The sequence below is a fragment of the Rhinatrema bivittatum genome, chromosome 8, assembly GCF_901001135.1.
Source record: "Rhinatrema bivittatum chromosome 8, aRhiBiv1.1, whole genome shotgun sequence".
In the NCBI taxonomy this organism is placed as follows: domain Eukaryota; kingdom Metazoa; phylum Chordata; class Amphibia; order Gymnophiona; family Rhinatrematidae; genus Rhinatrema; species Rhinatrema bivittatum.
In genome coordinates, this window is record NC_042622.1 from 227,024,661 (window position 1) to 227,048,584 (window position 23,924).

A 23,924-nucleotide genomic window follows, 5' to 3' on the forward strand; every position below is an offset into this window, starting at 1 on the left:
AAAATCTAAAAATATCTAATGACAAACCAGTCCCATATGCCAATGTAACTACACTTAAAAAAATAACAATCGCGTGGAGAGATGTGTGATCAGACGTCAGCGCTGTCCCTGACTTTTTCTTTCCATTGTGCCCCTATCTCTGAAGTGAAAGTACGATGTGTTCCAGGCAGCACAGGCTGGAAGAGAAGGCAAGGCAGAGAGAGAACTGGAGAGGAGAGGAGAGGAGAGGAGAGGAGTGTTCCTCGGGGCAGATCATGCTTGGCACGTTGGCCAGACTGGGAAGGAGAGGCTCAGGGGTATTTGGGGAGAGGAATGCATGAGATCTCCTTCTTCTGACGACGGTCCCCTGTGCATCTGGAATGTCAGGGATTAATGCTCTGTCACCCTTAACTTGGTGTTTGAAAAAACCTTCCCCTCAATGTTCCTCTCCAGCAGTGAGGCTTTTAACAACCTTCGCTTGCTGCATCATAACGTTTATTTGATTTGTATTTTACTTATTTTTTTTAAAGTCCTTCTTAGGTTTTATTTGCTTTGTTGCTTTGTTTTTCTCCTCTTGAACAATTCCAATTAGCGACATGTTTTAATACTGGGGGTACAATAATTCTCTGCGATTCCTGCTGATTTGAAGGGGTGCTTAATTATTCCAAATCTCTTTAATTAACAACGTTCAGGCACTGGCTGTTATGTGGTTATAGATGCAGCACATTTCCCAGCAGATGAGGGATATTTTTACCTTGTCTTTTTTTTTTCAAGTGATGATGGCTTGTTGGGCAGGTGGCCAGTGTCTGCATACAGGTGTGTGCAGTACTGAGGCAGCCCTACACCAAAGAGAGCTAAAGAAAAGATTTTGCTTTCCAGAAAACATAAAGTGACCTTTTCTGTTGTGAACTTGGAGAGAGACAGTTCTGGTTACCTAGACCACAAAAATCTTGTTGTGAGCTTGGAACCACTGCTTGCTGTGATGTCATCAAGCACTTTTAAAGCTGCTTTGCCATTGGTCACTGCCTCATGCTGTATTGTTGGTGCATTAAAGGACCTTGACCCAAAGTTACATAGTGCTTTCTGACAAATCACAAGGATTCATCATTTTTTTTCCTCAACCATTCTACAAACATTTGCTTCACTGGTACAGAACACGTCCATAACTCCATTTCATTTAAGTATTTGTATAAAGGATGCATGGCAGACCTTACCTGTCAATACTTAACAGCCCATAGTATCTCAAGGCCCTCTTCAGTGAATATATTTCAGGCTATTTAGGCAGTCTTAAAGACACTAAGGCTTCGAATCAACCAATCTGATTGCAGCTTCACTTCTGTAGCTTTTAATTACCCTTTGTATCAGTATTCTAAACAGTTTGGCAGGTTACTTTTTCCCACAGTATTCAAGTGGTGAAGTAGCTGAGAAATGTCTCACTAAAGCAATGTAAACACCGGCAGGCATCTCTCTTATTCAACACCACAGCCCCCACCAGTGCACTGCTTGCCTATGTCCCTCTACACCAGGTCTCTCTGCTATGCCTTCTCAAGGGATACAATGCTTGTCTCTGGATCTGGTTGGTGCAATGTGGCTGAAACTTCAATTCTAAAGGTAAATGAGGTAGGGAACCCTCCTAACACACACACTCACACACACACACATACACACACACATATACACAAAGAAAAGGCCAACTGTCTTCTCAAACACAAAGACACACTCTCACTCTCACTCTGTCTCTCAGACAGAAAGACACACACACACTCTCAGACAAAAAGATACACGTTAACTCTTATTCACTCTCTCAGACACAAAAAAACACACACACATACTTTCTCAGACAAAAAGAAACTCACACACTCTCTCTTTCTCACACAGATACACACACACATTCACTTTCACTCTCAGTCAAAAAGACACACACACGTTCCTGCTCTCTCTCTCAGACACAAATACACACACATACACACTTTGCTGTTGTACTGCTGTGCTCATGGGCTCACTCATAAGCCGATGCAATAAATATGCACAGAAAGCGGACGCTGAACAGTCAGCGCCTGCTTTCTTAACGCGTCCCAGGTGGGGGGGGGGGGACGCCATGCAAAATTTAAATGAGGGGGTCGCGCTTGTAAGAAGGCGCTAGGGTTGCTTGTGTGTCCCTAGCGCCTCCTTGCTAACGAGAACCCCATCGGCGGCGCCGGTCCACAGGTTACGAAAACCGACGCCGAGTTTATCGGCGACGGTTTTCCTAAACACCGCCAGCCGCACAGCCAGGGGGTTCAGGAAACAGACGCTTGTCATTCAAGCGTCTGTTTCCTGCACCTGATTGCCAGTGGGGGGTTTTTTCTATTTTTTAACTTTATTTAATTTTGGTTTACCTCCCACTTAATATCGCAATGATATTAAAACATGCTGGTTTAAGGAGAGCTCAGCAATTAACGCCTGCTCTAGGCTGAGCGCACTGTATTGTTTCGGCTCCTCAGTGAGTAACCCCACCCCAATACTGTCCTATTATGTAAAGTTCTTGTTTGTTGCCAGCTCTTCCACAACATGCAGCATCCCCCTCCTTTTCCTATTTTCACCCCTTCTTGGCACCCACTCTCTCCAGGAGACTCACTGGTGCCACAGCCAGTGCATAAAGCTCACAAGATGCAGGTTGGCCACGTCTGTGCTAACAAAATACCTCATACATGCAGAACAAAAAAAGAGACCATAAAGTAGAAATAGAAATGTGCAGACAAAAACAAAACTGGAAACCATAACAAGCCCGATTGTACTATGCAGTGCAACAATGGAAAAAAAGAATGACACCATTCCTCATAAAATATCAATTAAAATCAAGAAATATAAAAGATCATTCATAATAAGATAACTATGTTAGCAAGCATATGAGCGTTTGAACACTCTGTTAAACATCAAAACTTTGTAAACCGATGTGATGGCGAAACCGAATGACGGTATATAAAACTCGATAAATAAATTAAATAAATATATAAATAATAGTAAAACTAATACTAATAAAAAGAATAAATATTTCAAAACAGTTGATGAATAGAATATCTAATAATATAATTAAAAACTCACATAATATAAGCTCCCAGAGGACACAAAAAAAAACTATTGAAACTTCCTGGTATTATTCCATCATAAGGATGATGTGATGACTTTGAGGAGAGTGGGTTATTATTTTCAAAAAGTGGAATGCTTTCTTGTATTAAATTCTGCATTTAAGTTTCTTTTTGTGTTTGGTAGTTCATATGTTGGAATTTACTGGAAGATAGATGGCAAACTGTTACTGCAACTTTATATGTGCAGATGTAGAATATGCCAATAAAAATGTTTAACCATAAAAACTCACATAACTTGTTTTAATATTTCCCCAAACACCAATAAAATATTTCAAAACAGCAGGCACATCAAATAACTCCCCAAAATTAATACTAATAAGGATTTAAAAATCTCTTGCTCTCCATACCTGAGATTTTTTGATGGCCAGTCACCCTGAGATTGTTGTGGATTGGAGGGGACCACCACACAAATTTTATCCTCACTCTCACACACACATGCTTACAAATGGTCATTCTCTGAAACATTCCTTCACATGCTCTCACACTAGCACAGGCATGCTCACACACACATACGCACAGGCACTCTCATATATACACAGACAATGGCACTCTCTCACACACCCAGGCACTCTCTCACTTTTACACATGTTCATTGTCTCAAATATTGCCTTTCATGCCTTCACACAGGCGCTCACACACACACACAAGCAGTACTCTCACACATACATGCTCACACAGACAGGCACTCACACAGTCACACAGGCACTATCTTGTACAAACACACTTACAGCATGTTCATTCAAACATTCTCTCACAAGCCCTTATACAGGTACAGGCACTCTCTTCTCTCTCTCTCTCTCTCTCTCACACACACATACACTCACACACACACACAGGCACAGACACTCATTTACTCAAACACACACACAGGCAATCTTTCTCACACATACAGAGACACTCTCACATATATACAGGCACTCTGTCACTCATTCAAACACTTGCGCTCTCTCAGGACCTCGTCTGGGCTCCACAGTGGCTCCATCTTCAGCCTCTGCAGGATGGGCTCCATGGTGGTCCCATCTTCAGCTGCCATGGGATGAGCTCCATTGCAATCTACCATTCCTCTTCCAGAGTGACCTGTTGGGACTTCATCTTAGGGGCCACTACAGGCTGGACTTTGAAGCAGTCTACTGAGTTTATTCACTGGCTGCCATGGGATGGCTTCTGTGGCAGCCCAGTCAGACCTCATAGTCAGCTGCCATGAAATGAGCTCATCAGCAGCCCAACTGGATTTCGTCTTTGGCCATCATTTGGAGGGGATAAGGATGTGAAAGCAGACAGTTTCTACATGCTACAATCCGCACACCACCACCAGTAGCCAATTCTTGGGTGAAAACTGTAAACTTACAACTTCCACTCTTGTGCTGGCTTCTGAGAAGGAAGAGGATCACAGCGTACAGTAGGCAGAGACAGTTGATGGAACAGGCTGGATTTCTCTTGTGAGTCACAGTTTGTGCTCCAAAGAGCTGCATGCAGCTCATGAGATGCTGGTTGGCTACCTCTGACCTAGATCCACTAGAAGTGAAAGAGGCTCCAGGGGCAATGCTACTAAGCTTAAATCCAAGATTCAGTGGAGATGGGGAAGCCCACCAAGCCAGGGTGCCTGGGCAGATGGTAACTTGGAGCCATTGCCCACCCAAGGAGGGAATGTTCCTCCTCCTTGATGATGATCATTCCCTCCCATCTGCAGGATGGAGGGGGAGGGTCATGGAAGGGGTCAGCAAGTGGAGGCTGGCCAGCAGGTAGGGTTATAAAAGGGAGCAAGCCATGTAACTCACCCTCTTTCCATTTTCCTGCTTTCACCCACCCTCCCTCATAGCAATGCATTTAAGGGGATCATTTGGGGTGCAAGTTATGTCTATGTCACAACTCAGAGAGGAGGGCATCTGAGGTATGGAATAACAAGGAATGGGTTGGACACTAACCAGTTGATGGGATTGGAGGCATGGTCATTGCCCAGCCTGGTAGCTGGAAGGTGATGGAAGTGGAGTGCAGGGTGTGGGCTGGACCTAGATGGCCATGCCAGACACTACCTCAGACACATTAATGCCACATGTATAAATATGTAATAAAGTTGCTACCCTGTTATACCAAGAAACTTACGTGTGTTGTTGTGATTTGGATAGTGGGATCATGTGATGAATAGAGAGGTGAAAGGGTGAAGCTCACAGCTGCCTACGTTTCAGAAAGGAGTAAGAGATGCCAGGCGCCAGCCCAAAATAAAAGAAACAGCTCTGGAAAATCTGATTCTTGCCTGAACTCCAGATAAGTGATAGAAGGAGTAGAGAAGGCTCTGGCTTCAGCTGAATGTGACTTTTTGGCAGGATTTCAAGCCACGAGGAAAGGGACATTTCTGCACCTTGCAGATGTTTGCCAATCCAATAGTTTGCCTTTTGTGAAACGCAGATTGAAGGTTACTCTTGAGAAAATCCCTTAAACGTGTATAATTCTTGTGAAGACCAAATCCAGCCTATTGGGGCACCAGGGACCTGTCTTGGGTTTTAAACTCTCACCCCATAGGGCACCTTGGGAATTTGTAGGTCTATCTTTCCAAATACATTGCATTTATTAGTTGATTTATGAAGATTCAGAACCTGCTGTATACAGCACATGGTCATAATGCAAGGCAGTCTTTTCATCTGTTATTACTATTTGTACAGGATGTGCCCAGAATAAAATTCCAACTTTAATAGTGTGTGTGTGTGTGTATGTGTGTATGTTATGTGTGTATGTGTATGTGTGTGTGTTTGTGTGTGTATAATTGAGTGTGTGTGTGTGTTTGTATGTCTGTCTCTGTTTTTCAGAGGGCACTTAGTCAAGATTCTATCATTATCATAACATTATTCAGAAGCACATACAACATCTGGGGGAAACACATTTTTCTAAAGATGCTTTTTCCATGGTTTTAATGAGTATGTTTATTTTTGCACTGGAATCAGGGAGGATATTTTAGCCTGGTTTTGCCATTTCTGCACATTGTCGATCATTTTCATCGTCCCCTATTGCTCTGCAGTGTGATGGAGAGAAAGAGACAGAGAGATGCTTGCTGTACCTGCTCTGTAGATAGAGAGAGGCTTGCACTGCTGTTGCCCTATTGTACCAATTCCAGAAAGAGAGAGAGGCTTGCACTGCTGTTGCCCTGCTGTACCTCTTCTGTGGGTAGATGGAGGATGTCAGTCTGGCACCTTTCATAACCTCTGAGTTGATTGCAAAAACCCCCTCTCAGACTGCTAATATTTTAATTGGTACACTCAGCCGTTCTGACCTGAAAGTCACAGAGCTGACACATGCACACATATGGAACTGCCATATTCTGATTCATTTCAAGTCTCTGAACACCAGGGTGCATTTTTTTTTTCTGGAATGTATTTCTTTGTAAGGCATGTCGCAGCTCCATGAGTCAAGGAGCAAATCCCTCACAGAACGAAAATTAATTCTGATTCCCAAACAGCAAGGCAGCTAGTTTAGTAGAAATGCATAATAAATACTGAATAGAATTTTTAAAAAAAAGGAGTCCGATTTAGAGGCCTGAGATTCTCTTAGCTGTAGGAACAGCATTGTCAGTTTTTAAACAACTGCCTAAGAAGGAGGGGTGGTGCAGCCATTCTAATTGGGGTAATAAGATCCTAAATTGGTGTCTTGAGCTCCCTCCAGTGGTGAGAGAATTACAGCTGAGGACGACTGAAAGGGCTTCCCAGTCCTGGTCAACAGGAGCACCTTCTTTTGGCTGATAATTATTTCCAGTGTGGAGGATTCAGAGCTCCTGATGAGTAGACACATTAAACTATGCTGAATTTTTAAATTCAGTTTCTCTTAGATTAACATTCCATCAGGTATTTAACTGCACTGTTTTCCACCTTCAGTTTTCAGCAAGATTGGAACCAAGACTAAGAGGTTGGGTTTTGGTTTTTTTTGCAATGTCGTTTTAAGGCACTATGCCTGTGTTCGCCTTGTGCTTCATTCATTTCTTTGACAGCAAATTCATAATTTCTTCTTTTCTTAGTAGTGCTGTTCAAAAATGTGAAAAGTACTATTAATTTTGAAATGGGCATCTGTCCCTCTATCTGTCACGGGAGCTGTCCAAATCATGGTGCTGAACGGCAGTGACCAGCACTTTAATAAAGCCCGAAGTTTATTGATCATTCCTGGGCGGTGTTCCAGTCCATGGTGTTCTACGATCAGGAGGGTCATCATTTCTAGTGGTCGGTTGTGCTTCAGAGCTGTAAGCCTACACTCATTCTTCACGGCTGGTTTAGAAAGGTATGGCTCAGCACTTAAACTTCTACGGAGATGCTGTCAAGAAATTACACCTGCTTACCTGAACTCAGCTATTCATAAAACAAAGAGAGAGAGAGGAGGGATGACAGCGTGAGTTGATTCACGCTTTATTTTTACATTCTTACATACATATGAGAAGGAGGGGAGGGGGATCAGTGAATCTAGGGGTTTTGTTGTTACTTGGTTTCTCATGGCAATCTGGCATTGTGTTTTCCTGTTACTCTACTGCCACTTAGAGGTCATTGTCCTCACCTGCAGTAGCCCCTACTAGTCTAGTGCTGAGACCTCTGTCCCCCAGGCACACACCCATCCCAGCAGAGGTGACTGCAATTAAAACTGATAGTGTTTGAGCATTACTGGGATAGAAACGGAGGAAAGTGGTAAAAGCACGAATGGGGAGAGGCTACGGGGCTAGAAGATCAAACAACGGGAGGCAAGAAAACCGACTTGGGTAAGAAGTGATGTTCTTCAGGCAGTTAAGCTGATATGGGTCAGCTGGGAGATACCTTTAGCAATAACAAGGTACACTGGGGCAACCAGGTAGACTAGGTGGCTGAAAAGGTCCTTACCTGCTGACATCTTCCATGTTACTGTGTTTATACTGGACAGTTTCTTCTAGATGAAAAAAAAAAAATCAGGAGCCCACCAAGGCTTCTAGTATATTTTCCTCCATTGCATTGGGAGTGGTGATTCGTGTGGAAACTCAAGTAGGTTTAATTGTTCTGCTCTCTGTGATTTTCAGAGATGCGGCTAATGGTTTTTGACAAGAGCGGCTTGTTAGCGAGCTGTCTCCAAGTGTTAGCAGGAAGGGAAACGAGAGAAACAAACACTGTAGCTGTTAGGATAAATAAAGCATGACACCCGACCCAGTGTGACATGCTGCTCTTCCCAGCGCTCCTCCAGAGAAGGGTTTAACAGCAGTGCTCATCATTGCTGGAGCAGTAAGAACATGGACAGACACTAAGCACTGTCCTCTGGATCCCTGCTATAGCCAATCCCCTGATAAATGTGACAGAGAGTATTGTATGTAGTCATCTCCCATATTCTTTCAATATATTTCAGTAAAGGAACATTCCTTTTATAGTAACTTCAGTTAAGGTTGAATTTCCAGGTGAAGAAATGTTTTCACTGAATAACTGAATGGAGAAAACCCCTTGTGTTGCAGGTGTGGACCCTTAGGCCAAGATGGTGTTGATGCAACCTACAGGGAGGAGCCCTGCAAGTCTCCACTGTCGGCAGATGGACTCAGACGAGGCAGAGGCCCAACTGAAACTTCATCTTTACCAGCCCTCATTCCCCTCGGGTTGAGCCTTCGAGTGCCAAGGCCAGCAGGAGGGGGCCTCTGTGGACAGCAAATATTCTTCAACATAGGAGGATCGGAGTGGATTGAGATCAGACATATCCTGAGACAGGCCAGGATCAGTGGCAGATGACGTTCAGAGAGGTCCAAGAATCAGGCAGCTGTCAGAGGCAGGTGGCAAGCAAGAAGGTCCAGAACTCAGGCAGTGGTCGGAGTCAGGTTGCAAGTGAGAAGGTCCAGGAGTCAGGTAGTGGTCGGAGTCAGGTTGCAAGTGAGAAGGTCCAGGAGTCAGGTAGTGGTCGGAGTCAGGTTGCAAGTGAGAAGGTCCAGGAGTCAGGTAGTGGTCGGAGTCAGGTTGCAAGTGAGAAGGTCCAGGAGTCAGGTAGTGGTCGGAGTCAGGTTGCAAGTGAGAAGGTCCAGAACTCAGGCAGTGGTCGGAGTCAGGTTGCAAGTGAGAAGGTCCAGGAGTCAGGTAGTGGTCAAATACCAGATATATATATCTGTAGGGCAGAAGGGACGGGTAGGCAGGCAGGAAGGCAAGGAGTAGAACAGGTGGGCAACCAAGGAGACAAAGATGAACTAAAGACGAGGACAGTAACTGAAGATGAGGATCAGGAACTGAAGATGAGAATCAGGAACTGCTGAAGCAACTCACACTGCAAGGAATATAGGGAGACCTGTTGCCGAGGCGAATTAGGACCGGAGTATTGCCCTTTTTATAGGGCCTTGAACTGACAACACTACCAGGGTCCCCAAGGAATTTCCCGCCATGGTCCCTTTAAATAGGAACAAGAGGAGCACACGCACCTAAAAAGAGGCACGCTGCTCCAGGCCTGGCGGGATCCAGCCGCGTGTGCGGACAGCGACCGTGTAAGCATGGTGGGTCAGGCCAGCGGCATTCTGCTGCTTAGGAGGCAACGTTGGCAGCTTCCAGATCCAGTGGGACCTGGTCAAAGGTGAGAGCGGTGGTTTGCGGGGTTAGCCCCACAGACTGCCAAATGTAGCACCTTAATATAGTGTAAGACTCTCACAATTACAATGAAGGAGATTCTCTGTTACATTGAGAGAGACTGTTACAGTGAATGGCTGAGTCTCTCTTACACTGATGAAGCCACAAGTATATCACAGGCTTGTTTTTGTTATAATACATGAGTATCTCTCTCTCACACACACACTCACACACACACACACACACACACACAGACCTACACACACTAGACGAGTCTCATCTTGCTACAGAGAATAATCACAGGTTATGTTATTAACTCCATCAATTGGATGGAAATCAGCATGTCAGCTATGCAGTCTAATCAAACATTCACAAAGCATGGCTCAGTTAAGGCAGGCATGACATGAACAAAATGATATATAGTAAGTTTCTCCACCTACATTGTAGGGGGAAAAAAAACTGTTCTCTCTAAACACGGTGAACTTTTTATGGAAATTCTGAATTCACTATAAGAACAATTCTCAGCGGTGGAAATGGATTTCAAATATTCTAAGCTACATTTCAGAAAACTGCTGGATATGTTGGAACCCCCTTAGTATTGGCTCAATTGCTGAAAACTGAAGATCAAAAACAGTGCAGTAAAATGCCTGGTGGAATGGTAATACCCAGTTGCAGAAGTTAAATGTATCCAGGCACCTGACTATTTCTTTTGGCTCAAAACTTTTTTTTTTTTCTGCTTTTCAGGTACTTCAAAGCAGATTACATTCAGGTAGTGAAGGCATTTCCCTGTCCCCAAAGGGCTCAAGTAAAGTGTAGTAGCAGGATTTGAACGTTGGTTTTGCTGGTTTATAGGCTGCTGCTCTAACCACTAGGCTACTCCTCAAAGGTTACAATGACAGGCATTCTTCCTCAGCAGCCGTAGTGCCTGCAGACAGAAGGGTCAGTTTTCTGAGATGCTGGCGCTGAAACTGGTCACCATCCTGATCCATAAAGTCTTCTGTGTGATGCTTTCTCTTCAGCCAGCGTATCTCCAGGGCTGGGCAATGATCTCACCCTTGAAGTTGCACAACGAACAGAGAGTTTGCTATAAGTTCTTTAAACGGTACCTTAGCTTTCATGCCCACAATGTCATACTAAGAGGGGGTGCGGGGGATGTGGCCTGCCCTAGGTGTACAGCCAGGAGGGGGATGCCATTGAGAGGAAGGTTGGCGGCCGCGAACGGAGCCCATCCCGCTCATGGCAGAAGAAGAGGAAGAACGGCACCTGCGAGTGGAGCCCACCCCGCTCACAGCAGAAGAAGAGGGAGGCGCCAGTGGGCCTCGAGAAGATCATGGCGGAGGAGCAGAGAACAGCTAACATCGACGCGGCCTGTGAGTATGTGTGAGCAGAATGACAGGCACAGGAGAGTGTGTGTGTATGATTTGGAGCTTGTGTGCCTGCGTGAGGGTGTGTGTACACTAGCGGGTAGATTTTCAAAGGGGTACGCCCGTACCCCCCGAAAACCTACCCCAAACCCCCCCTGCGCGCGCCCCGGGACGCGCGTAAGTCCCGGGGCTTGCATGGAGGGGCGTGTTGGGGGCGTGTCAAGGGCGTGCTGGGGGCATGCCGGGAATGACGTGGCGTTTCGGGGGCGTGTTGCGAGTGACGCGGCGTTTCGGGGGCGGCGCCGTGGGCGTGGTTTCGGCCCGGGGGCGTTCCGGGGGCGTGGCCGCGGTCTCCGGACCAGCCCCCAGACCGGAACACGGAGCGGGGCAGCCGGCCCGGTGCGTGCAAAGTTACGCCTGCTTCCAGCAGGCGTAACTTTGCCGACAAAGGTAGGGGGGGTTTAGATAGGGCCGGGGGGGTGGGTTAAGGAGGGGAAGGTGGGGGGAGGGCGAAGGAAAGTTCCCTCCGAGGCCACTCCGATTTCGGAGCGGCCTTGGAGGGAACAGGCAACACGCGCCGGGCTCGGCGCACACAGGTTGCACAAATGTGCACCCCCTTGCGCGCGCCGACCCCGTGCGAACTTTTGTTCACGCCTGGTGCGCAAACAAAAGTACGCCCTCGCGCAATTTTATAAAATCCAGCCCTAGGGATTTTGTGAGGGTGTATGTTTGTGTGTGAGAGGGAGCCCGTGTGAAGGGGTGTGTATGCTTGAGCGAGAGATTGTCTAATTGAAGGAGTGTATGAGCATGCAAGAGAGAAAGAGCCTGTGTGAGTGTGTGTTTGCCAGAGAGAAATGGAGCCTATGTGAGAGGGGGAAGAGTGTGTGCAATAGAGAGAGGGAGTCTATGTGAGGGTGTATGTGTGTGTGCAAGAGAGAGAGGAAGCCGATGGGAAGGTGTGGGTTTGTGAAAGAGGACAGAGGGAGCCTGTGTGAGTGGGTATGTGTATGTGAGAGAGAGGGATGCTGTTTGAGGGTGTATGTGTGTGTGTGTGTGTAAGAGAGAGAGGGAGCTTGTGTTAGGTTGTGTGTTTTGAGTGTGAGAGAGGGAGAGAGGGAGCCTATATGAAGAGGTGTGTATGTGGGAGGGAGAGACAAATGGAGGGAGCTTGTGTGCAGGGGTGTGTGAAAATGTGTGCAAGAGAGAGAGAGTAAGCCTGTATTAGGGAGAGGGGAACCTGGAGATCACCGGAGGGGGGGGGAGGGGGGGCGGGGGGATGGAGTCATGAAACTTGGAGGAGGGGGGTAACAAACAAAATATCCACCCTGAGTAGAAAACCTGGCTATTTAAACAAGCCTTTTACAAAGATAAAGATAAGGAGAAAAACGGTTGAATGATAAGCATGCACCAAACTAGAAGTTATTACTTTTAACCTACAAAATGCATTTTAATGTTAAATTAAAACTGCATAATATGTTCCGAACAAATAAGCTTAACTGACACACATAGTTTTTGACACTAAATAGTTACCGTTCTATGATGGCACATGGTTAATTTGTAATCTATACCACTCATGTTTTTCGTTACCGTGCCTTTTTGTAAACCGTTGTGATGGTTATCTAACTCAACGACGGTATAGAAGAGTTTTTAAATAAATAAATAAAAATGCTTTAGGCATGCCACTGCATGGTCATGGTGAGCAAGGGAATATAGGATTGTTTTTAAAATGTGAAGAGTCAACATTTGGATTGCTTGAGACAAGAGCAATCAGGGGGCCCTAAACCTAGTGATGGCCTGAATGTTTTTTTGCAGAACTGAGTCGTCTAGGGGAAAGAATTTGAAAATGATGAGGGAAGATCTTTGATCCTTGGTTTCCAGATCAAAATGTCAGTCCGAATCAGTGAAACAAATAGTTGATGAGGAAAAAATCATTCAGCCCCAGTATCTTGAATTGTATTTATATTTCTTGCTTTCTCATAATAAAAAAATTAAATTTTGGACCACAAAAGTAAGGGATCAATGTCCTTCTCTTTTTCTTTCAGGAAATAATAAAATTCCCTATTCCAGTCTTACTCAGATGTCCACTGTTCAGATCTAAAAGCTTTCATTTGCTTTTAGTTTGTAACTGCTAACCATCTGCACGTACCCTGCCTTAAATCCAGTGCCAAACACAAGATGGTTGCCAAGAATGACCGCCAGCCGCAAAATGGCCTCCGAGGCTGACGTTCCCTCCTCCCTCGGTGGGTGTGGCGCCGTAGGATGACATCACAATGGCGTGTAGGGGAATGCCCGGTGCACCCATGGCGGCCGTTTCGTTGCTCAGTATGGGCACTGTGAGCAGGTGTGTTGTGTGCTGTTTCGTTTCTGGTTATTCGTTGCCCGCTGTTGGAGAGGAAGGCAGCCGCAGAGCCAGGCGTTACGTCCTATTGCCATGCAGTCGGGAGCGGATGAGCCACTTCTGCGTCTGACTTTGGTTTCGTTGGTGAGATTGAAACTACAGCTCCATAGATGCCACGAGCAAAACCAGGCCTGTTTCAGGTTGTGCGAATGACCTGGAGCTGTCTGCTGCTCCCGTTTAGCGCCTGGCGGGCAGGGTTCTAGGTTAGTGCTATGCTACTGGGGCCCAGTCTTGTCTTATCCAAGGCATTATGGGAATTGTAGTCCTGCTGCAACTTGCAAACAAGAAACAAAGACCCAGAAGTAGTCCAGTACCAGTGGTGACCTGGATTTGGTTAGGATCTGCGGGAGGCTTGATGAGGATCGTGCTAGGAAGAGGGAAAGGACTGGTGTAGTCTTAAAAGTGCATGAACATCATCAGCTCTGAATAATCTTATGACAGTCTAAGAAATTGTCAAAAATGTAATTTTCTCTGGGTCTGATAATAGGCTTTATTTGTTAAAGCTTTTTCCCCATTGTGAATTTTTTTCTTTTTTTGCTTCCAGAGTGAGTTCTGTACTGAACAAGGATGCCAAGCAATTTGGTAAAAAGTACCTGTTCGATGGGAATGAGGATACCTGCTGGAACTCTGACCAGGTGAAGTTAGATCATTTAATAATGGCAATATCATGAATTTTGTCTAAATACACATAATGAAGAATAGGTGAGAAAAATTAAGAACATAAGAAAATGCCATACTGGGTCAGACCAAGGGTCCATCAAGCCCAGCATCCTGTTTCCAACAGTGGCCAATCCAGGCCACAAGAACCTGGCAAGTACCCAAAAACTAAGTCTATTCCATGTAACCATTGCTAATGGCAGTGGCTATTCTCTAAGTGAACTTAATAGCAGGTAATGGACTTCTCCTCCAAGAACTTATCCAATCCTTTTTTAAACACAGCTATACTAACTGCATGAACCACATTCTCTGGCAACAAATTCCAGAGTTTAATTGTACGTTGAGTAAAAAAGAACTTTCTCCGATTAGTTTTAAATGTGCCCCATGCTAACTTCATGGAGTGCCCCCTAGTCTTTCTACTATCTGAAAGAGTAAATAACCGATTCACATCTACCCGTTCTAGACCTCTCATGATTTTAAACACCTCTATCATATCCCCCCTCAGTTGTCTCTTCTCCAAGCTGAAAAGTCCTAACCTCTTTAGCCTTTCCTCATAGGGGAGTTGTTCCATTCCCTTTATCATTTTGGTAGCCCTTCTCTGTACCTTCTCCATCGCAATTATATCTTTTTTGAGATGCGGCGACCAGAATTGTACACAGTATTCAAGGTGCGGTCTCACCATGGAGCGATACAGAGGCATTATGACATTTTCCGTTTTATTCATCATTCCTTTTCTAATAATTCCCAACATTCTGTTTGCTTTTTTGACTGCCGCAGCACACTGCACCGACGATTTCAATGTGTTATCCACTATGACACCTAGATCTCTTTCTTGGGTTGTATCACCTAATATGGAACCCAACATTGTGTAATTATAGCATGGGTTATTTTTCCCTATATGCATCACCTTGCACTTATCCACATTAAATTTCATCTGCCATTTGGATGCCCAATTTTCTAGTCTCACAAGGTCTTCCTGCAATTTATCACAATCTGCTTGTGATTTAACTACTCTGAACAATTTTGTGTCATCTGCAAATTTGATTATCTCACTCGTCGTATTTCTTTCCAGATCATTTATAAATATATTGAACAGTAAGGGTCCCAATACAGATCCCTGAGGCACTCCACTGTCCATTCCCTTCCACTGAGAAAATTGCCCATTTAATCCTACTCTCTGTTTCCTGTCTTTTAGCCAGTTTGCAATCCACGAAAGGACATCGCCACCTATCCCATGACTTTTTACTTTTCCTAGAAGCCTCTCATGAGGAACTTTGTCAAACGCCTTCTGAAAATCCAAGTATACTATATCTACCGGTTCACCTTTATCCACATGTTTATTAACTCCTTCAAAAAAGTGAAGCAGATTTGTGAGGCAATACTCAGTGTGGCCTTCTGAAGAGTGGTGTTAGTGTGGGGGTGAGTCTGCTGTGCAAGGAATCTACTAGAGCAAGTTTGTAGGTTAACTGCTCAGCTTCACTCCTACTGAAGGATACAATACTTCAGGAGAGGCAGCAAAAGGTCCAGCACCTGTAGATTATGCTGAAGGACAAGTGATATTATTCAAACATCTGTGCAATAGCAATGTCTGCTGTAACACCCCCAAGATCCCTACTTTGGCAAAAGTAATAAGATGTAGGTGTGCTGGACTGGGAGGCCCTGAATTTGTAAACCTCAGAAGCTAATAGGGACCTGGTAGTCCCCTATGACTAGGGGACCACCAGGTAAGACAGCACTGTGGGCTGTGGAAGGCAATGGTAAAGCTCTGAAGTATTCTGCCTAGAAAAGGTTATAGGCATCCTGGTGGGACCTACACCTGGATGCCCAAAAATGGGTGGAAAGATAATAGGAAAAAACAAACAATAATGAGAAGGTGCATCTACAGTTCCTGTAACCTTTTTCTCTATTTGTGACTTTAGGGCACCCCCCAGTGGATACTATTGGAATTTCCAAAGAGTGTTGAGATCTCCCACCTACACATTCAGTTCCAAGGGGGTTTCGCCAGCCGAACCTGCAGACTGGAAGGTACAGAGCTGTAACCTTGGGTACTCAATAGTTTGCATTATAAATTTGTAAGCTATTAGGTCAGAAAAAGAATGCACTATTGACATTTTGTTTTCTTTTTTGGAGGAGGGGGAGATCTGCCAAGTTAAAAGCAAGTTCTATGATGTGAAAGATATTTGAAGCTATATCTGATGATCTTAGCTCAAGCAGAGCTGGGGGCACTCTGGCTATAAAGGGAACATTAACCTAAAGTGGTGCTGTGAGAGGTCTACATTCACTACAGCACCTGTCAGTACCACAGCTTGGTCTTCTAACTGCAGATCTCGGGATCTATTTTGGAATCTTTCTGCTTTAAGGCAAGGTTTCCACTAGGGCAGCTTCCCTCCCTGAGCAAGAGGTCTTTTTCCCTTATGCCCATTTCTTTTCTATTGCTAATAAGTCCTGTAACAAAAATAAATTTGTAAACCCTCGCAGTGCTTTGATGCAGAAGTTATCCTGGAAGAGAGACAAAGGTGCAGCAATGATGTAGTTGCTCAGTTAGGTTACCACAATTCTCAATTTGTTTCCAGGAATCTGTTCATGAGCTTATTGTGTAGATAAATACTGAACTCCTAGTCTTCATACACTTTTTGTCTTTTAGGTTGCACAAAGAATGAAGCCTTTGAAAAAATAACAGATTTATACCCTGAGGATATCAATGCCTTGCAAATATCCTTTCTGTTTTACGTTCTCTTAGTTTTGGGTGAGGGTGGGTGGAGGACTTGTTCTATAGACAAGAATAACACTCACCTTTACTGTAGCTCTCCCTTGGGTTTTTGCATCCCAAATGCGTTACTCTGCATTTTTTTAGCAATAATCTTAGCTGCCCGTATCTAAACCATTCCTCGAGTTTCACTAGTAAAGCACAAGAATGGTGTAACATCTAGCAGCTAAAATTTAATGATAAAAAATACAGAGTAACAATTTAGGCTGCAAAAACCCGAGAGGGAGAGATGTTTTTGGAGGCAAAATTCTTCTAAGCACAAAGGAAGAGCGGGATCTGGGTGTGATTTGTATCTAATGATCTTAAGGTGGCCAGAAATGTGGATAAAGCGACTTCAAAAGCTAGAAAGATGCATGGCTGCATAGGGAAGAGGAATGGTCCCTGGTGAGACCTCACTTGGGAATCCTGTGTACAGTTCTGGAGACTGCACCTTCACAAGGATATAAACAGGATGGAGTCAGTCCAGAGGGCGGCTACTAAAATATTGATAATGTTAATTCTAAAGCATATAGGGATAGACTGAATACCCTAGAGGAAAAGGTGAGATAGGGGGAGATATGATTAGAGATATTCAAATATCTCACAGGTCTCCACGCATAGGACGTCATGGGATGAAGGTGAAAGAGGGCTAGATCTTAAGAGAGATTTCTTTACGCAGAGAGTAGTGGATGCATGGAACGGCCTCCCAGTGGAGGTGGTGGAGACAAAAACGCTATCTGTATTCATGTAAACAAGGGATCTCCGAGGGACTGATGGCAATTGAAAGAGCTACATAAATTGGACAGATGGGCAGATTAGATGGGCCATATGGTCTTTTTCGACTGTCAAGTTTCTAACCACCACCACCACAGTGGTTCCTCTTAGGTGCTACAGTAGGGCTCGATTAGCCTGCCCCAGAAGTCTAAATCAAACTCCTAGGTTTTTCTTTCTCCAGTTCCAAACTTCCATTACCCTACCCTACCCTAGCAAAACTATTCAGGAAGGTGGAAGCAGGTACTAGAAAATGTCTGCATCTTCTACTGTAGACTTTTATTCTAAGTTTTGTACTCTGGTCAGTTTTCCTTTATAATTCCTTTTACAGATTTACTGTCTCAGGCAAGCCTGTGGAGAAACTGAAAATCGTCTTTGAGAACAGCACTGACTTCTTTGGAAGAATTATTGTTTATCACCTAGATGTCTTGGGCAGAAAACTGTAATTTATTATGTGAAGGAAAAGAAAAATGTACATTCTTTAAGAGAACTGATCACTAGAGAGAAAAGTTCACGATACTTTGACACCTTTGGTGCCCCGGAGCCCATACCTGCTGACATGCAGCTGCTGTCTTTTTTGTACCAGTGGCGTGGAAAGACTTAATGGTGGTACAAGAGAACTTGGGAAATCTGCAGGGCCAACTAAGAATGGCAGTCTCTGCCACTTGAGAAATGCCCACAAGCTTGGAAGGCACAGATAATTTTCAACTGCCATAAAAATTCAGCACCTGAAAGCATTTCAGCAGAGCAGCAGAATATGAGTCTTAGCAAACAAACTAGGCCATATTGCCACTAGTATATCCATCCCATGATGCACCTCCTTATGCTAGAATTACTGGTGGTATTGTTTAGGAAAAACCAGCTCTGCTGTAAGTGTTTTAGATACCTTGCATTGCTGCAGTGTGAGAAGCAGCCCTGATGCATCTGCTGCCCTCCCTGACTGTTAAGAGAGCATGGAGGCAGCAGCACGTGATTGTCAGCATTCTTCCTGTTTCATAATTATTTTTAATACACAATTATGTTTCTTTATATTTATGTAGAAATTGACTTGTTTTATCTTTACATGTCTATCGCCGGTGCAGTATAAAAAAAATGTTTTTGTCTTAGTGTATTGCTATCTCTACAGTCAGAAGGGGAGCTGGTGGCAATGGTCTCCCTCCATCTCTCCTGCCTAGGCAGCTTGATACAACTCTTGTGTGAATATATGTACGAGGGATCTTTCCCTGCCAGTCTGAAACAGCTGTTTCCACCAGTCAGGCAGTAGTTTAATGCTCAAGTAAGTCTCAATTTGCAATATCCTGCAACATGTCATAAGTTTTCATAATGATGTCCTCAAGCCTGTATGCAGTGCTAGTTTTCTCCCATAAGGTATTCAGAACAGATCAAGAACGCAAATGGGAAAGTGTCACAGGTGAATTTTACTTAAGTGCTCCCTACCCCATCCCAAACACCAAAAAAATTAAATTTCTCAGCATTCAGGTAAATCCACAACCAGTAGGTCATGCACATCTACCAGCAGAAGGAGATGGAGCAAAGTTGATGGCACTATATATATATATATATATATATATATATATATATATATATATATAGTGCCATCAACTATATATATATATATATATATATATATATATATAGTGCCATCAACTATATATATATATATATATATATATATATATATATATATACACACACACACACCCCAGCCCGCCAGTATTCTTTGTCTCCAGCAGATGGTGGACGTCCACTTTGCTACTGGGAATTGCTTGTTTAAAAAAAAAAGAGGAGAAAAGAAAATTAATCACACACTGCTTCTCCTGAGGTGATACCTTGTGGTTCCTCCCTCAATCGAGTTTTCCTGAGGTGATATCTGATGATCCCTCCTTCAGTCAAGTGCCTCAGTCTGGTAGCCAGTTTTCCAGCGTGGACTTAGCTGCCAGGAGAGAATCAGCTGAGAGGCTAGCGAATGCAGGAAGCCAAGCATGGCAGTGAAGGCATTAGCCCTCTTCCCCCCCCCCCCCCCCTCCCCCCAGCTGGAGACCAACCCTGTAGACAGCCGGGACGGCTGAGCTCAGGTAAGAGGATGTAGAAAAGAAAATACATAGGCGGGATAATTTTAAGGATTCCTCTCCCCCCTCTTCTGGTCTGGTCTCTGAGCCTCAGCATGTCAATCCAACATTCGTTCCCATCTCTGTGAGGGGCTGGGGGAGTTGCAGCAGTTTTGGCAGGCTGAGCAGCCTTTTGGCTAGGTCCTGTTCTCAGGCTTCTCTGAGACACCACATGGTAGGCCATGGCAGCAATTGCGCACCTCCTGTGCAAGACTACCACAAAACAGTCTGTTCACGCCTGCGAGTCCAGGTCGGGCATCCAAATTTTGGGCAGCTGTAGTTTGTGCATTCCTCAGACCCTAGTGCCTAAAGGAAAATTGGTTCTTACCTGCTAATTTTCGTTCCTGTAGTACCACGATCAGTCCAGACTCCTGGGTTTATGCATCCCTGCCATCAGAGGGAGACAAAGGTTTACTGACACTGCTACATAATCTCTGGTGCCATCTATAGTTCCTCATTATTGAACTGTACCCAAGCATAAAAAAACTAAACACCAACAACTCAAAAAATTTACAAAAAACTTTTTCAACAAGCCTGTATTCCATACCATGAAAAAAAACTGCCAATAAATCTCAGCCGAGTGGACGACACAGATCAAGCAGGTTTTGGACTGAACCATGGTACAGGAACAAAAATTAGCAGGTAAGAACCAATTTTCCTTTCCCTGTACGTACCTGAATCAGTCCAGATTCCTGGGATGTACCACAGCTCACTACTTAGGATGGGACCTGGAGAGTCCTGCCTGCAAGATACTAGCCAAACGACCGAGACTCTGGATCCCCCATATCCAGATGATAGTGCCTTGCAAATGTATGCAGCGACTTCCAAGTCGCCGCCCTACAAATTTCCTGTGGTGAAACCAATTGAGCCTCCATCCATGAGGCCGCCTGAGAACACGTAGAGTGTGTTCGCAAACCTTCAGGCACTTTATGCCCCTTGAGAATGTATGTAGACCCAATGGCCTCCTTGAGCCACCTCGCAATGGTAGCCTTGGAAGCCTGGGTACCTCTCTTCGAACCATTCCATAAAACAAAAAGATAGACTTCCTAAATTCATTTGTTACCTTAAGATATCTCAACAAAGCCCTGCGGACATCCAAAAGCTTAAGCTCCTGTGCATGAGGCATGGAAGTGCCCAACTCCAGGAATTCCAGAAGCTCTACTGTCTGATTCACATGAAATGCCAATAGTACCTTTGGTAAAAATGAGGGTACTGTCGGCAAGGATACTCCCGAGTCCGTAATTTGTAGAACGGACTCGGGAGTAATTTGTAGAACGGACAAAGCCTGCAACTCAGAGATTCTCTTAGTTGATCAAATAGCCACTAGAAAAACAACCTATAGGCTCTCTGAAGAGGTTCAAAAGGCACCTCACACAAGCCTCTGAGAACCAGATTAAGATTCCATAATGGACAAATTCTTAACCCCTCGCAAAAATCTAATCACGTCAGGATGAGAAATCATGTAACTTTCTACCTCATAGGCAAGCCAGAGCCGCTATCTGGACCCTAAGAATTGAAAACCAAGCCTTCCTGAAGAAAAGATAAAATCTCAGATACTGAAGACCTTAAGGCCTGCACTTCGTTAGCTATACACCAGGACTCAAAAAGCTTCCAGACCGTCACATACGACAACGAAGTAGACTTCCATCTAGCCTGAAGAAGATTAGCAATGACCATTTCTGGGTACCCTCTGCATCTCAAACGCTGCCTCTTAAAAGCCAAGCTGCTACACAAAAGTGAGCAGCCTGTTCTAAATATATGGAGCCCTGCCAAAGAAGGCCTGAAAGGTGGCTGAAGCATATTGGACCGTCCACTGCCAAGTTGATTAGATATGCGAACCACGGCCAGTGCAGCCATTCTGGGGCTACCAACACCAACTCGCCTGAGTGTGTCTCTATCTGATGCAACAATTTGCCTACCAAAGGTCAAGGGGGAAATACGTAAAGCAGAACCTCCCGAGGCCAAGCTAGCACCAGGGCATAGACTCCCTCGGCCCCGTACTAGTCTTCAACTGAAAAACCAAGCCGCCTTCGCATTGAGAATAGTTGCCATTAAGTCTAAGTCCATATGGGGACAGCCCCACCTCTCGCGGATGAGCTGCATTGCTGTCTCTGACAGCTCCCACTCCCCCGGATCTAGAAAACTGTGACTTAGAAAATCCACCTGGATGTTTTCGACCCCTGCGACGTGTGAGGCCATTACCCACTTCAAGTGTTGCTCTGCCCAAAACGATTAGCTCCTGGCCCACCGCTCGACTTTTGGTTCCTGCCTACTGATGAAGGCAACGGCCGTCGCATTATCCGACGACCCTCACTGAACGACCTCATATCAAAGACAGAAAGGCAAGCATGCTAAACGCACTGTCTTGGTCTCTAACTGATTGATACACCAAGATGCTTCCTTCGCGGACCAAGTGCCCTGGGCCAATTGCTGCTAACATACTGCTCCTCTTCTAGAGAGACTGGCATCGGTAGTAAGAATCACCCAAACCGTGACCTCCAGATTGACACCACGAACTAGATTGGACATCATCAGCCACCAAGACAGACTGTCTCATGCAGGTCTCTTGAGACGTAAGGGTAGATGGAATTCCACCACGCCAACAGAGCTCTCTGCAGTGGTCTCATGTGCAAAAGCCCACGGCACTGACTTCAGTGTTGAAGCCATCGAACCCAGGACCTGCAAATAATCCCAGATTCTGGGTATTGGTAAATCCAACAAGCGCCGGACTTGACTCTGCAAATTGCAAACCCGCTCCTCCATGAGAAATACCTTGCCTATCCACATGTCGAACCAAGCTCCCTAAAACAAGAGGGTCTGAGGCGGAGCCAAGTGACTCTTTGCTAAATTCACCACCCAACCTAGAGATTCCAGAGTATCTGTTATCTTCTGCAGTGAACGGCGACAAACATCCTCTGACTTTGCCCTAAGCCAGTCAGCCAGATAAGGGTTCACCAGCACTCCCTCATGCCTTAATGTCGCCATCACCACCACCACCATTACCTTGGTGAATGTGCGGGGTACCATGGCCAGCCCAAAGGGAAGAGCCTAAAACTGAAAATGCTGCTCTAGCACAATGAACTGCAGAAATCTCTAATGATCTGGGTGAATGGAAACGTGCAGGTATGCCTCCGTTAGATCCAAAGAGGCCAGAAACTCTTCCTTGTGCACATCCGGAACTTCGGGACTTTCAGCATTACATTCACCATTCCACACACGTAGTACACCGAGCCGCGCACCATTATCTAAACAGCACTGGGGAAAAAAGTTGCCCCTGCCAAGACCAAAATGTGCAATAAGCGGGAGCAACAAAGGAAGCCCTTCTCCTTTTACCTCCAACCTCCGAGCTGTCCCCCAGAAAACTCAAGCCTCCATCTTACCTCAGTTCTTGCCTTTTTTTTTTTTTTTTTTTTAATTAAACTTTAATTAAATCTAGCAAAACTCTGGATGGAAAACAGAGCTGTCCAGCACCAGATCAGCCAATTTTTTTTTTTTTTTTTTTTTTTTTTTAAAGAAAATGAGGCAAGCTGCAGAAAAAGAACCAGTTGCCCTGAGCCCACAGTTGCCTGAGCAGCCTCGTGAAGAGGAGGGATCTGGAACACCAGATTTACACCCCATGGAATAATGGAGTGAGCATACAAAAAGGTCCCCGACCTCCAGCTCGCCCACCTCAATCGAACAGAGAAGGATCCACCAGGACCCAAAAACCCCTGGAAGGAAGCTAACAAAAATCAAAGTACTCTCCAAACTACAGAACTGCATGATTTGCACCAATCACCGTCTGCTGGAGCCATAGAAATACTGAGGAACTGCAGGTGGTACCAGGGATTATGTAGCAGTGTCAGTAGAACTTTCTCTGTCTCCACCTGCTGGCAGGGATGCATAAACCCAGGAGTCCGGACTGATCCAGGTACGTACAGGGAAGGTCATCATAACAAAGTTCATGCTTCTGGGACATTCTAGCTTAAATATGTGTCCCATACTTGGGCCTTCTATCTGGCCTTGCCTTGTACAGGACACAAAGTTGGACGCACAATTGCCAGATGCTTGTTTGTGCTGCTAATGGATGTCTTATCCATGGTGCTGGTACCAAAAATCCTAAGTGCCTTGTGAATTGCACTGCTTGCCATATTTGAGCATCACAGCAGGGTGTCCCGTCTAATCTTGTCAGCACTACCTGGAAGCTCAGGGAAGTTGTCTCCCGCAGATTTGGCTGAGCCTGGCCTTTCCCAGCAGGATTGGGACT

At 45.0% G+C, this 23,924-nt stretch overlaps 1 protein-coding gene across 1 annotated transcript; it reads left to right on the plus strand.

The window, feature by feature from the left end:
• The first annotated feature begins 13,231 nt into the window (after positions 1 to 13,231).
• On the plus strand, positions 13,232 to 18,676 carry NR2C2AP (nuclear receptor 2C2 associated protein). The gene is made up of 5 exons (XM_029614060.1): positions 13,232 to 13,339; positions 13,941 to 14,031; positions 15,973 to 16,078; positions 16,698 to 16,765; positions 17,900 to 18,676. The coding sequence occupies exons 1-5, from the start codon at positions 13,269 to 13,271 to the stop codon at positions 18,014 to 18,016; spliced, it is 453 nt and encodes a 150-aa protein (XP_029469920.1). The 5' UTR covers positions 13,232 to 13,268; the 3' UTR covers positions 18,017 to 18,676.
• Positions 18,677 to 23,924: the final 5,248 nt, after the last annotated feature.

Excerpts from the sequence above, each read along its gene's own strand:
- NR2C2AP (XM_029614060.1), top strand. The coding sequence starts at position 13,269 with ATGGCGTGTAGGGGAATGCCCGGTGCACCCATGGCGGCCGTTTCGTTG. Across the intron at positions 16,079-16,697 it reads CCGAACCTGCAGACTGGAAG|GTTGCACAAAGAATGAAGCC; the intron begins GTACAGAGCTGT and ends TTTGTCTTTTAG. Across the intron at positions 16,766-17,899 it reads AGGATATCAATGCCTTGCAA|AGATTTACTGTCTCAGGCAA; the intron begins ATATCCTTTCTG and ends AATTCCTTTTAC.